Here is a 13732-nt window from a genome sequence, read left to right on the forward strand (position 1 = left end):
GTCTATTTATGGGAACTCGAAATGGCAGACAATGGAGAAGATCATTTTAATGTACTGTGAAAAGTGTGATTTTTCCAGTCGTATGGAATACTTAGAATTTGATGGTTGTATTCGTGGAAAAAGGTAACATTTCTGATTGGGCAGCATCAATTCTGGAAATAAACTATTAAAAAATTACACAGTGCACCTTTAAGGTGCGGTGGTGGCTCAGGTTGTATAGGAGCCGTTCAGCGACCAGAGGGTTGCAGGTTGGAGCTCTGCCTGACCCCATCAATGTGTCCTTAAGCAAGATACGTAACCCCAAGTTGCTCCTGGTGGCAGGGTGGTACCCTGCATGGCAGCCACTGCCACCTGCGTGTGAATGAGAGTGTGAATGGGTGAATGTGAGGCATACAGTGTAAAGCGCTTTGAGTGCTCGAAAGAGTGGAAAGGTGCTATACAAATGCAGTCCATTTACCATAAGGTAGTTGTGAAGGAAAAGGGGGTTCCAAACCAGTGCTACCTAAGGTGTACCTAATATTGTGGCCCATGAGTGTAGATGAATACAGTAGGCATGGACATAGATCTAGAGGTTCATCACAACTGTCATCACTGACTTTCACAGAAAAGAAAGACCTCTACCTGATTCATCCTAATACAGTTGATAATGTTTTATTGCAGAAATATATTAAGTATAAAAACTCAAACACAACATGCACCAGTACTTTTTAAGCATTTTTGAGACCAGAGGCTCTATACATCTTGTAAACATTAAAGTTTTATTAAACATCTTATACACTAACCTCCAAATTTTTTTTTGAATGAAAACAGTCATAATGATGTACATACACTATGAAATACTGCAAATGGAATATGAAGGAATGTTGATACATATTAAATTTTTCTAATGTTTAAATAGCTCAAACAATCAGAACAGCTGTCATCTCTTTGTTTCAGGCAACAGTTTTAAAAATCTTCAATAGAGAATACAATAGATCACGACACAGTGCTGTGCTACGGGCTGGAGATATCCATGGCTTTTGTATTTTTTAAAAACTATCAATAGGTCATGAGCTGAACTGAGACATTTGAACAAATTTATCCGTTTTAACAAATGTGAACGTTTTTTCTTTTCACTGCCTGTGTCCACCATGCCCAGGTACCATGAGAAGGATTTTCCACATCATTGTTATCCAAACCGAGGTCATCTTTGCCGAGTATATTTGGTCATTGCACGTACATGTCAACTGGCGGCATCCAATTAACCCATCTAAGCTGCCGCGGTCACAAACTTTGTTTATTTCTCTTCATCAAAAAAAAAACAGTTTACTTTCAAGAATATTGTGTCCTTGGGTTACGTGATTGTTACTAAAGTGGCACAAGTATTTTATTCGCATAAGTGCACTCAAGTCAAGTGCTGACAGTTTTGCATGCCAGCCTTTTCTTTGTCTTGGACTCTCTCTACATTTCTTCAAGCATGTCTCAGTGGCGGCATGGGAGTGATTAAAAAAACACCAAGACCACTTAAAACCATACTGATCAAATGGGAGCAATACAGTCCGATTACAATTACATTCTCCTTATCCAGCCATTCCATAAAGTGTGTTGTAGTTAGTACATTGACAAGTCTTGCCTGTGTGTCTTTACTAGTAGTCTATTGAACCAAACTGAAGGAACTATAGCCCTGGGCTGGGCAGGGTGACAGTGGTGGACAGAGGGTGACGAAAATCAGTAATGGACCAGAAATAAAGGTAGTGGTAGAACTTTGTATTTAACTGTTCTTTTTTTTAATCATGTACTACAGAGCCTGGTGTGGTTGACACAAAAAAGTACAGTAACTTTACAACGTTTCAATCTTTCCCCGTTTCCATCTCAATTTCACATATTCACATTTTTGTATATATTCTCATATATTTTTTACAGTTAAAACACGATGGTCATGACAGACTGTATTTTCATTTTAGAAATGCAAATAAATATTGTTTTTTTTTTTTTAATCATTTCAGACTGTCCCCACCCCCCGTATTAATACATATGCATTTATGATTCAATTTTGTATATATACTTATTGAAAAACATATTTTTCCCACAAGGTCCTCATGTAGACTTGTTGTAAAGACACAAGTGATTATCAGTTGGTCCTTAACACTTGACAAGATTTTTTTGTTTGTTTTTGTATTATTTGCAACACTGAGTAGAGTCTTTGCTCATCAACATATCTCTGGAGTTCAATAGCTGGGTCTCAGTGGGTCCATTTGAGGCCACGCCCCCTGCGCTAGCCCCGCCCCCCAGCAGGATGCAGACAGTCTCTCTAGGCCATGAGGGGGCGGTGCTAGTGCTAGCCACCTCACTGTGTTTCCTGTGCTGAGTAGCGTGGACCAGCGCGTGGAGCTGCTCCTGAGCCTCGTCCAGGAGCAGGGCCATCTGGGTGTGCTGTCTGGGGTGGTGTGTGGTGCTTAAGGAGGAGGAGGACATCGTGGACGTGGGTGGAGGTACCGGAGGGTACTGGTCCGTGACCTGTGTGATGGGGCCGTGCTGTGGCTGTGAGGAGGAGGAGGAGGTGGTGGAGGAGGAGGGAGGGCCGGATGGGCTGCTGATCCGTTGCTCGGTGTCCGCCGCGTGGTAGCTGCTTTGCATACAAAACGCCTCGTCCTCGTTCCTCAGCACAGAGGGGATGATGGGTACGGTGCTGGTGAAGAAGAGATGGTGTGGGCACGGAGACGGAGATGAGGAGGAAGAGGAGGAGGAGCAGGAGGCCTCGTTCAGCATGCAGGCGCCCCGCTCCAACTGGCATGCCGACTGGCTCTCCATCTTGGTCCCACCACCTGACTTCACGCTGATAAGGGAACTCTGTCTTTGGTAACTTTTAGGCCTGATGTTATGCCTAAAAAACGGAAGAAAAGAAAAAAAGAGAAACAGAGAAATTGAAACATGTAAATGTAAAGTATATTGGGCAAGGGCTGAAAGACAGACAATGGCCAAATTAAAACATTCTTTCAACAAAGCGTGGCCCACATTTTAACCATTTTGTCCTGGAGTGACATTCTTGAGATTTTAGGTGTTTTATTAAAAATGTGGGTATGTTAGAGCTGAATGAACACATTATAATGCAAAATTAAGGTCCTGGCTTTTAAATGCAACTTATTTCATGTTTTTATGTGCTTCGGAGGCTGAGATATTTAGGTTTTAATAGGCAGAGGGCCCCTTCTCCCAAAAAGGGCTTAGGCTAAAATGGGTTAAACCAGATCTGACAGGGAAACATTTGTTCTTGTTTATATCTGTAGCTTAACAATTCATCGATTCAAACATAAGCACCAAAAACCACCTAGACTATGAACAAATTGCAATAAGGTCTCTCTGAGTCTGCATTACCAATAAGGCATTGGCTTGGAGAGAAAGAAATAAATGTAACCTTTTCCTGTGCACCACATCTTTCTCATTTATCGTCAAACTGACTAAAGATGACTGTGCAGTCCAACAGCTTTCATTTGAGCAAATATCATCAGAGCTGGCTAGATGAGTCACAGGACAGGATGATGCCATCCCGAAATGTTTTTAATGACACACTTTTAACAGCTGTTGACAGTGAAGGTTGTGCACATCCAAGAAAAAGGTCTAGGACAAAGGCGGACTGTAATTTTAGAGTGATGAGTCTGCACACTTAAACTCTTTTTTTTAAAAAAAATTGTTTTTCTATTCCATGGCAGGATAGGATGAATTTTCGACTGTTGTCTTCATCAGTCATCCTGCCATGGAAAAATAATAATTACATTTTGTTAAAAAAAAAAAAAGGCTTTAAAGTGTGCGCACTCCTCACTCTAAAATTACAGCTTTCAAGATAAACAATCATGGTAACAATCATTTCCGCATCCTGCCATCTTGTTAAAATTCTATATAGCCTACCTGACAAAATCACAGGCCATACTATGTACATGCGATGAGGTGCAATACAAATTCAGAGGAGCATTTCATCCACAACATACGGTAGATCACTTAAAAATAACAATGAAAAGTGGCCATCGTTTCAGTGTCTCATTTTGTCATGGTCATCACACAATTTGATTTACTGCTGGTGTGCAGTCTCGAGCCATAACACTGCATGTATAATTCAACTACAATTGTTGAAAACACCAAATGCTTTGCACGTAATTTGTATATTTGCAAAAATACCTGGTGGCATAAATACTGTGCAATACATCGCACTTGATGCTTCACATCAGGGGTGTCAAACTCAAATTGACTGAGGGCCAAAATAAAAATCTAGAACAAAGTTGCGGCTGAACTCAATTTGAATTTATTTAATTGGACTAAAAATATGCGTACATGCGCTTCATACTCATAGTTAAATTTCACACACACTCTTTCCCATCGTATATGGTAGTTCAAATGTATCTGCACATCCTGTGACACACCAAATGTCTTGTTCAAGTCTTTTTACACTATACATTAATGGTGTATGTGGGCCAACTGTAATACACATTTGAAATGATCTCGCGAGTAGCACGAAATGGCTCCGCGGGCCAGATTTGGCCCCCGGGCCTGAGTTTGACACCCCAGCTTTGCAAAATACTTGGTGGGGCAGCCGTGGCCTAGTGGTTAAAGAGATGGGCTTTAGATCAGAGGATTGCAGGTTCAAATCCCACCCTTACCACTCCCCACCACACTCCATGACTGAGGTGCCCTTGAGCAAGGCACCTATCCCCACACTGCTCCAGGGACTATAACCAATACCCTGTAGGCTACTTAAATAATAAGTGTAAGTCGCTTTGAAAAAAAAAAAGTGTCAGCTAAGTGTAATGTAATGGTGGAATAAATAGTATAATGGAGTCATGATCTGTCCATGAGAGCAAGTCGGGGTTGCCATGAGCAACTGACCGTTTGAAGCCTCTACGTACCATAAGCAGAGAGTATTATAGGAAGTGGCTGTAAGTGGCCGCAAGGAATGAATATCCACAGCTAAACGGGCTCCACATAGAAGAGAGGAATTAGCAGAGACACTCTCAGATATTGAAGAAAGTATATATATATTTTTTTAAATGAACATGCCAACAACATTTCAGCCATGTTGGCCTTGATCAGTATCAGGGCATGAAGGGCAGAGAGATGTGGCGAGATGGATGACATCGTTAACTTGACTCAAGACACCTCTGACAGTAGGTGGGGAAAATATTCTAAAGCCCAAAAGAGGTTCCCTGCTGAAAAAGTTTGAGAACCACTGCAGTAATCCAGCCTTGTCTATGGTGTTTTACCATGTTCACTAATGTGAACTTAAGAGCTTTTTCTTAATGTGAGTTTATATGCACAGGTAACTAGCATCAAACGCCATTTTCTAAGGAAAAAAAAACACACACACCAAAAAACCTACAATAGATCAAACAGTGATTCATTCCATTGGCTTTTACAGTCGTATCTGTCAAAATCACAGTAGACTTAAAAAAAAACCCTGAAAAAATCAAAGAAAGCAACCTTCTCAGAATGTTCCCTTACTGGTGCCCTTTCAGATGAAAATCTGCAGTCAAAACTGAGCTCCCGTGAGCTTATCGAATGTAAATACTTGCTACAGTACTTACCCTTTCACAGACTCAACTTCTCTGTCGGCGAACTCAGGTTCTTGGAGATACTGGTAGGTGGATGGCGGGTGTCCTTTCTCTTCCAAAGCGGGGTTCAGCAGTCCGTTTGTCATGGGTGGCATCTTACAGCTGACAGTAGTCTTCTCCGAGCCGACAGATAGGGACTCCCCACTAAAATGGACAATAACAATGGCGGTCAATCAGGACACAATATTTAAAACCGTGTGGTGTGTAGTGCTAGTGTACTGTAGTGCGAGGGTAGTGAGAGAGGGCCAGCAGAATTAGCATCAATCAATCAGTCAATGTCATTTACATAGCACTTTATCATACATAACTGTCATTTACATAGCACTTTATCATACATAACTGTCATTTACATAGCACTTTATCATACATAACTGTCATTTACATAGCACTTTATCATACATAACTGTCATTCAATGCGCTAAAGTGTAAAGAAAATATTGCATTGTATTGTATTGTGGATATATAGATATTATAGATAAATAACTAATTATCACCAAAGAGAGATGAAAATAAAGCTGTTTCTAATGTCCTTTTAAAGCATGATACTATTGGGGCAGTATACAGTATACATACAATATACTGTAGATAGAACGAACAGTTGCAAGTGTTGGAGGAAAATATCTTCAATGTTGCATCTACGTGTATACTCTCCTTTCCTAGCATTCACATTTTCAATGTTGGATACTGTAGATACACTTTCCTTAGCCTCGCACACCATCCTATGTACTTCCGCTAAGTTTAGAGACTTGAAATGGTAGTATTATGGGATGGTCAGGACCAGCAGGCTACACTTTCCTGTCCTATGAACCAGAATGTCTGGACAGGAGACCCTGGCTGTTGAGCAGAGTGTCAGAAGAATGTGCAGACTTGTGCAGCAGTATGCTTGTATCTCTATGGTGTAAAAGAGACATGACTATCTGGTAGACTAGTGCAGCAGTGTGCTTGTATCTCTATGGTGTAAAAGAGACATGACTATCTGGTAGACTAGTGCAGCAGTGTGCTTGTATCTCTATGGTGTAAAAGAGACATGACTATCTGGTAGACTAGTGCAGCAGTGTGCTTGTATCTCTATGGTGTAAAAGAGACATGACTATCTGGTAGACTAGTGCAGCAGTGTGCTTGTATCTCTATGGTGTAAACAGGACATGAATATCTGGTAGACTAGTGCAGCAGTGTGCTTGTATCTCTATGGTGTAAACAGGACATGAATATCTGGTAGACTAGTGCAGGACTGCAGAGCCATGGGTGAGCGGTTAGGGCGTCAGACTTGCATCCCAGAGGTTGCCGGTTCGACTCCCGACCCACCAGGTTGGTGGGGGGAGTAATCAACCAGTGCTCTCCCCCATCCTCCTCCATGACTGAGGTACCCTGAGCATGGTACCGTCCCACCGCACTGCTCCCCATGGGGCGCCACTGAGGGCTGCCCCCTTGCACGGGTGAGGCATAAATGCAATTTCGTTGTGTGCAGTGTGCAGTGTTCACTTGTGTGCTGTGGAGTGCTGTGTCACAATGACAATGGGAGTTGGAGTTTCCCAAATGGGCTTTCACTTTCACTTTCATGTCAAAAAACTGCAAGCAACAGCACAGGCGTTGTCAGATACTTTGACTACATGGAATATTGCAAATCAATGTTCTGTATTTATTATAGTGTTGCCTTGGTAACACATTACTTGTCTCGTGTTTAAATGTCTATTTAAAGGTTTCTATACTGTAGATTGTACACACTGTACGACACATTTGGCTGCGGGAGCAGCAGCTAGGAGACTGTCAGTGATGCAACAACATCTGCCGAGAAACCGTTTGTGTACAGCATGACTTGTTTTGCCGGAATTATGAATTAGTCATTTCTTATGATTTTAGTTGAAACATCTGCTGCTGCTGTATCAATTTAAATTCTGGAACGTGTAATGGTATGGCACACACGTAATGACATACCGTACGGTGTACAACTCAATGTACTGCAATTTTGCAAATTAAAATTTTGATTGTTGTCCACTGAACCTTAACATTTAAAAGACAAGTTCCGCAGACTGCTTTTGCCCGCCCATATCAGCCAATACCTTGTCATTCCAGAGCTTTCTCCCCCCAAACAACATGAGTGCAATGTGAACCACTTAATGTTTACAGCAGCAATAAAACCAAAAACAGTCTTGGGGAACATAGGGCAATATTAAATAAAACTACATTAGATGCATTACAGGAGCAACAAAACCGGAAAGAAAAATGGACTGACTTCAGCCAGACTGGGTCAGACTGACACTGACCAATTGTGGGAATTGTGCTTTTCGTTTTAGAGTAGAGTAGCCACTAAGGCTGTAACGATATTGCATCGAACCGAGGTATCGCGGTACGCAGACCCACGAACCCCTATCGCGAAACTGCCTCGCAGAATCGCGATGCGCCCTTTAAAAGTTGTTACCAAAGTTCTTCCCTAACAAAATCTCTGTTGTTACCCCTCAGTCTAGAAAACAGCAGCATAAAGGCAAATGTTTGCATATGCGCTTAAAAAAGACAAGTAGAAAAGGGGCGCACATGTGCGAGTAACACTTCCATTCATCCCTCTCTTATAAAATGTTCCGTCCAACCAGCACGTGCATTTGTTATTATCAATTGCCTGAGCAACCTCCGCGAGACGAAACACTTGGAAACGTCGGAAGGTAAAGCACAGAAATGAACAACAGACCCAAGAAGGCTTTATCAAACGTGTGAAGGTGTTAAGATTCATGCATGCGCCGATGCTGTTGAGTGGAGATAGACGTTGAGCAGAGAGAGAGAAAGAGAGCGAGAGAGCGAGATGCTCCGCCTGCCCAAATTCATAAACCACGCGACGCTCTATCAGGGAAGTGTCTGAAGTCGGGCGAACGTTGAGGTCGATGTGGATATTAATAGGCAGCGTTATTCTTCCCCGCATTGACCGCCTGCCTAGCGAAAACATGCTCCATTTCAGCCTGCATCCATTCCCGCTCTTGACAAAATGTCAAATCACAAAACCAAACAAAGGACAACGTGCCTGTTGCATAGTGAGAACATAGGCTAACTGAGTTTCGAGTTTTGTTTGTATAAGCGTGCGCGCGCTGCTGCACGATCAAAAAAGTTTAAAAAATATTAAACATCAAAATTAAGTGTTGCATTTTTGTAAGTAACTTTACACAACATGTTTCCTGACGAAATATGACCAGTGTTGTTTCAGTTAATGTTTGGATATTAATTTGATAATGTTTGATAATGTGAGACAGTTGTTAGACTAATAGGCTACCTACTGGAACCCTGACCCTTCTCTCTCCGTCTCTGTCTCCCTCACACACGGTCAGCATCTCAGCATCATATGATCTAAACCTATTAATAAGAAGCCTACTTTTCCTTGGTGAACTAATATCCCTTATTGTGCTTTGATGTCAACACCTGGGGAACAGGTTGCAGTGGTATATCTGCAGCATCATTTAGGTACACCTACAAAATTAATGTAGGCAGGTAGGCCTAAATGCAAAAAGAAGTCATATATATAGCCTATATAGGCCTATAATTTATTTTCTTCTTTTTTTCATTTAAAAATAAAATAAAATCGTGGGGCATATCGAACCGTGGGTCATATATCGTGATACAAACCGAATCGTGGGTTGGGTGTATCGTTACAGCCTTAGTAGCCACATTCACCCCAGGGGGAAATTAAGGTGTCCAGGAGCACAATATGTTCCAGTGTATCACAGAAGTGAGTACACTGCTCACATTTCTGCAGATTTGTATATCTTTTCATGGGACAGTAAAGAAACAGTAACAGTAAAGAAATTTCACTTTGACACAATGAAAAGTAGCTACTTTACAACTTATACAACCGTATTGTTCAGTCAAAATAATTCAAATTACATCCATTAATGTCTCAACAAATGTGAGTACATCCCTATGTTAAAATTCCATATATAAATACTATACAAAGGTAAGTACTAAACAGCGAAAAATTGGTTTAACTGGACAGAAGAGTGAAATCTAACTATGCTGTTTCACACATTTATGACAAGAATATGTGTTTTAATCCGTTTTCTACAGACATTTCTTTGGTCTATTAGAGAATGCATTGACTCGTTGGAAAGCTACGTTCCAGTCCTTCTGTCCAATCGCAGGTGTATGTCATTAATTGCTTTGCAACTTCGACTACAAATTCAAGCCAAAGCAGCTGCATGAATTTCTATCAGAATGAAAGTAATGAGACCTGATATTATGAATTCATGATCCATTGTCTCGGCCATGTTTTCGTGTGCAAGCAGGTGCCATGCATCGTTGGAAAGCTTAGATTCTCCCCATTCAAATTATATGTATAACATCTAGCAATGAACACAGCGAAGAAGATCATTGGAGTACCACTCCCCTCCCTGCAGGACATTTACACCGCACGCCTCACCCGAAAAGCACTGATGATCATCAAAGACACAAGCCACCCTGCACACAAACTGTTCAGCCTCCTGCCCTCTGGAAAGAGGTACAGGCGCCTCCGTTCCCGTACCACCAGGCTTGCAAGCAGCACGATGCATCAAGCAATCAAGATACTGAACACTCAACCCACTCTCCCTTCACTGTCAGCCTCTAGCCAGCCAGGCCACTGACAACGCTCCCCCCCCCTCATCCCCACCACCATATCTGCGACTGAACATTCCACCTGCACTACTACATCTGTGACTGAACTTTCAACCTGCACTAACTCAAAACATACACATGCACACACACACACACACACACACACACACACACACACACACACACACACACACACACACACACACACACACACACACACACACACACACACACACACACACACACACACACAAGCACACTGCACTTTCTGCACTAAACCCAAACATACACACACTGACACACAACTCATACTCACACACATACACACACACACACACACACACACACACACATACACAGGTACACACACACAGACGCACACCGCACTTTCTACCTGCACTAAACACACACACACACACACACACACACACACACACACACACACACACACACACACACACGCACACGCACACAAAACACATACAAACACACACACACACACACATACTGCTGCTGGTGTATTTAATAAAAACCTTTTTTAATTATTTATTTCTTCAAATGCTACTATTACTATGTCAGAACGCTATAAAGGACTTTTAGAAAAAGAACAACAAAATACCTCCTCTTAATGTATGTTCTCTACAAGTCTTCTGTTGTCCAGTCTTGCACTTTAAATGTCTGTATGAGCAATGTCTACGTCCATACTGTCTATGTCCATGTATGAGTACTGTCTATGTCTATACTGTCTATGTCCTTACCTAGATTAGTCTATGTCTGCATGGGAGAGCAAGAAACGCAATTTCAAATTCTTTGTATGACCAGTGCATGTAAAGAAATTGACAATAAACTTGACTTGTATACTTGTAGCAATGTTTGGATTGACTGGGGGGTCAAAGACGTGCAAAATGGCATTGTAATTCAGTGTAACAGATGCCCTCCACCGATTGCAACTGCAAAAAACACGACTCTTTTTATTTATTTATCTACTGTTATAGGGAATTCATGAAAGCCTCGGCTGTCATCCATTCACTTGAAACAATTTAAAAATCATGTTTTTTTTGCAGTTACAGTCGGCGGAAGGTGTCCGTAACACTGAATGACAAAGACGTCTTTGACCCAGGAGCAGATATCCTGTGTTGCATGCATGGGGCTCATAGAGCTCATTGGAGTATGGCGTTAGAGTCTGGACAGCATCTCGCACAGAGAGTGAATCAGTGTAGAACCGCAAATGGTGTCTACACATTGATTAGTCCAAAGTGAAGGATACATATTGGTCTATTCTGTGCATAGCTTTGAATGTAATTCATAGTAATGTGTTGTCTATAAATTTGTTCCACAGTTTCCAAGATAAAATTGCTTATTTCTTCTATGTACTCATTTCAGAGAACAATGACACAATAAAATACAATTATTTCAAGCCAGAACTGAAATTGAAGTGGAATAAGCTAATTTGTCACAAAAAAGTATCGAGGTGAAATGTGGTGACGCCAAACTTTTGAAGGGTAGTGTACTGTATGTGAAAGGAAAGGACAGCCCAAAACCGTGTTGACTGGAGAAAAGTTGTGGATGGCCTATGCTCCATTGGGAGTGATGGGCCTAAGTAAGTAAGTACGTACTGTATGTGCACACACACACACACACACACACACACACACACACACACACACACACACACACACACACACACACACACACACACACACACACACACACACACACACACACACACACACACACACACACCCACTATGTCCACACAACACTCTCTTGTGTTTGGAACATGGCAGCAGCATGCTGATGTCATAGCATACACGGCCTTGTGAATTATTTAGGCTACCTAGTGCACGCCATGGTCAGCATATTTATAAGCTGTGTTTTAAGAGAAATATCTTGAAAGCAGTATACCTCTTACCTTGCATCCCATGCTTGCATTGGATGTGTTGACCTTACGGTAATAATGGCTCATTGAATTTCAGCGCAACATCATGTTTTTTAAAGATTATTTTAAATTAAGTTGAGGTATTTTAAGGTATTTGCTGCAAAAATACAAGCAGTGAACTGAAATCTGAACAGATTTTTTGTGAAGACTGTTATTCATCAAGCTTATCTCAGTCAAACAAATGTCAAAACGTGTAGGCATGTAGCCAGTGTTAAATAAAGGCTTTTTAACTTTAGTAAGGAGTGCCTCAAAGATTGTTTTTTTATCTTTTCAAAAGCGAATGTAGGCGTCGGCACGTGGGCTGCCTTTTAGAGCTGCAAGACTTCAGCTGCCGGCACCTGGGCTGCTTTTCAGAGCTGGAAGACGTTTCTAGACGTTTCCTTTGACTGCTCCAGCTGCTTACTCTGCAGCTGAACTCTTAAGACTGATATCAGGACATTCTCGATCACAATGGACAACTCTCCATAATGTAAACACATACAGTAACTATGCCTGTATTAAACAATTCTTGTGAGGGCACAGACAAGAATGTGAACGACAGTGAGTACCAGTAATATCGACAACACTTACCAAGTGGGATTTCTTTTAGGGTCTTTGGACTGGGTGAATGGAGCCCTTGTGCCCTCAGAGAAACCCGGCTGGCTCTTCACGCCGATGTGTGCTTGATTGAGGCTGCTGCCTCTGCAGTACTGTGGGAATTGGAGCCAAAAAGCAAAAATACATTATGCCCTACTACTGTTATGTAATCCCTTTAAAAAAAATAAGTGTACTTTTAAGTCGGATTTGAAATGTACAGTAACATAGCAATCTAAGATGTTGAATTTGTTTAAAAAAAACCCCTGCATATCATATCAAAGCCTGATTTGAATCAAAATGGCCAGGCAATTGCACATTTATTGAGATAAATAATTGATAGGAGAATGAAATATGACCAAATAATAATCCCATTTTATTTCATCCGGCCACGATAACCTGTGACAAGCGTCATGGTACTGTATATTCTCCATGCGTGCCAATGATGGGGCCATTAGGCGTCATCCATCATGTTCACACTGTGTGGCCATTAAAATCCCACATGCCTTGGGAACATCATGAGGATGAATTGGTGTCATGAACAACTTAATATATCTGGCCATTTTTCAAATCAAAATCGCTCTCTCTATGTCCCCCGAGACAGTAAAAAGGAGTCATAATCGCATCAATTGATGTGGATATGAATACATTTCATCAAAACGTTTCTGTTTCAAAATCTTTTTTTAATTTGTGCCATCCAACTTCATACAGTAACATATCTGAGATATTAGAAAATACGGCTACCAGTAATGTTGATCAAATGTAGGTTACATATGTAGGCTATACTCACGTGTTGCGGCTGTAAGCTTCTTAAGCAAAGTTTGTGGTTAGGGTCATTAACCAGGTAATTCTTGAGGTTGTGGCCCTCCTTCAAATGGACTTGGAGCTTTTCCCTGCGTCGTCTGGGTGGGGAAGATAATGACATGCAGTAAATTAACATTGTGACATAAGCATATGCTGCTGCTATCCACACTACAGTGTAATGAGACAGATAATTTTCGGTATTGTGTATTCATTCAAATCATACCATGGTTACAGAGAGTGTATGGAAGTATCTATCTCAGCTAACAGTGTT

General features: G+C 41.4%; 1 protein-coding gene across 1 annotated transcript in view; it reads right to left on the bottom strand.

The window, feature by feature from the left end:
* Nucleotides 1-643: 643 nt before the first annotated feature.
* LOC134441837 (pro-neuregulin-3, membrane-bound isoform) overlaps nt 644-13732 on the bottom strand; it is a 77787-nt gene continuing 64698 nt past the window's right edge. Inside the window, exons 6-9 of the mRNA XM_063192245.1 lie at nt 13448-13559; nt 12655-12773; nt 5550-5720; nt 644-2863 (exon numbers count right to left, since the gene is read on the bottom strand). Of these exons, the coding sequence (XP_063048315.1) occupies nt 2158-2863; nt 5550-5720; nt 12655-12773; nt 13448-13559 (1108 nt within the window). The 3' untranslated portion in view covers nt 644-2157. The remainder of the gene's footprint in view (nt 2864-5549; nt 5721-12654; nt 12774-13447; nt 13560-13732) is intronic.

Source organism: Engraulis encrasicolus, chromosome 24, assembly GCF_034702125.1.
Source record: "Engraulis encrasicolus isolate BLACKSEA-1 chromosome 24, IST_EnEncr_1.0, whole genome shotgun sequence".
NCBI lineage: Eukaryota > Metazoa > Chordata > Actinopteri > Clupeiformes > Engraulidae > Engraulis > Engraulis encrasicolus.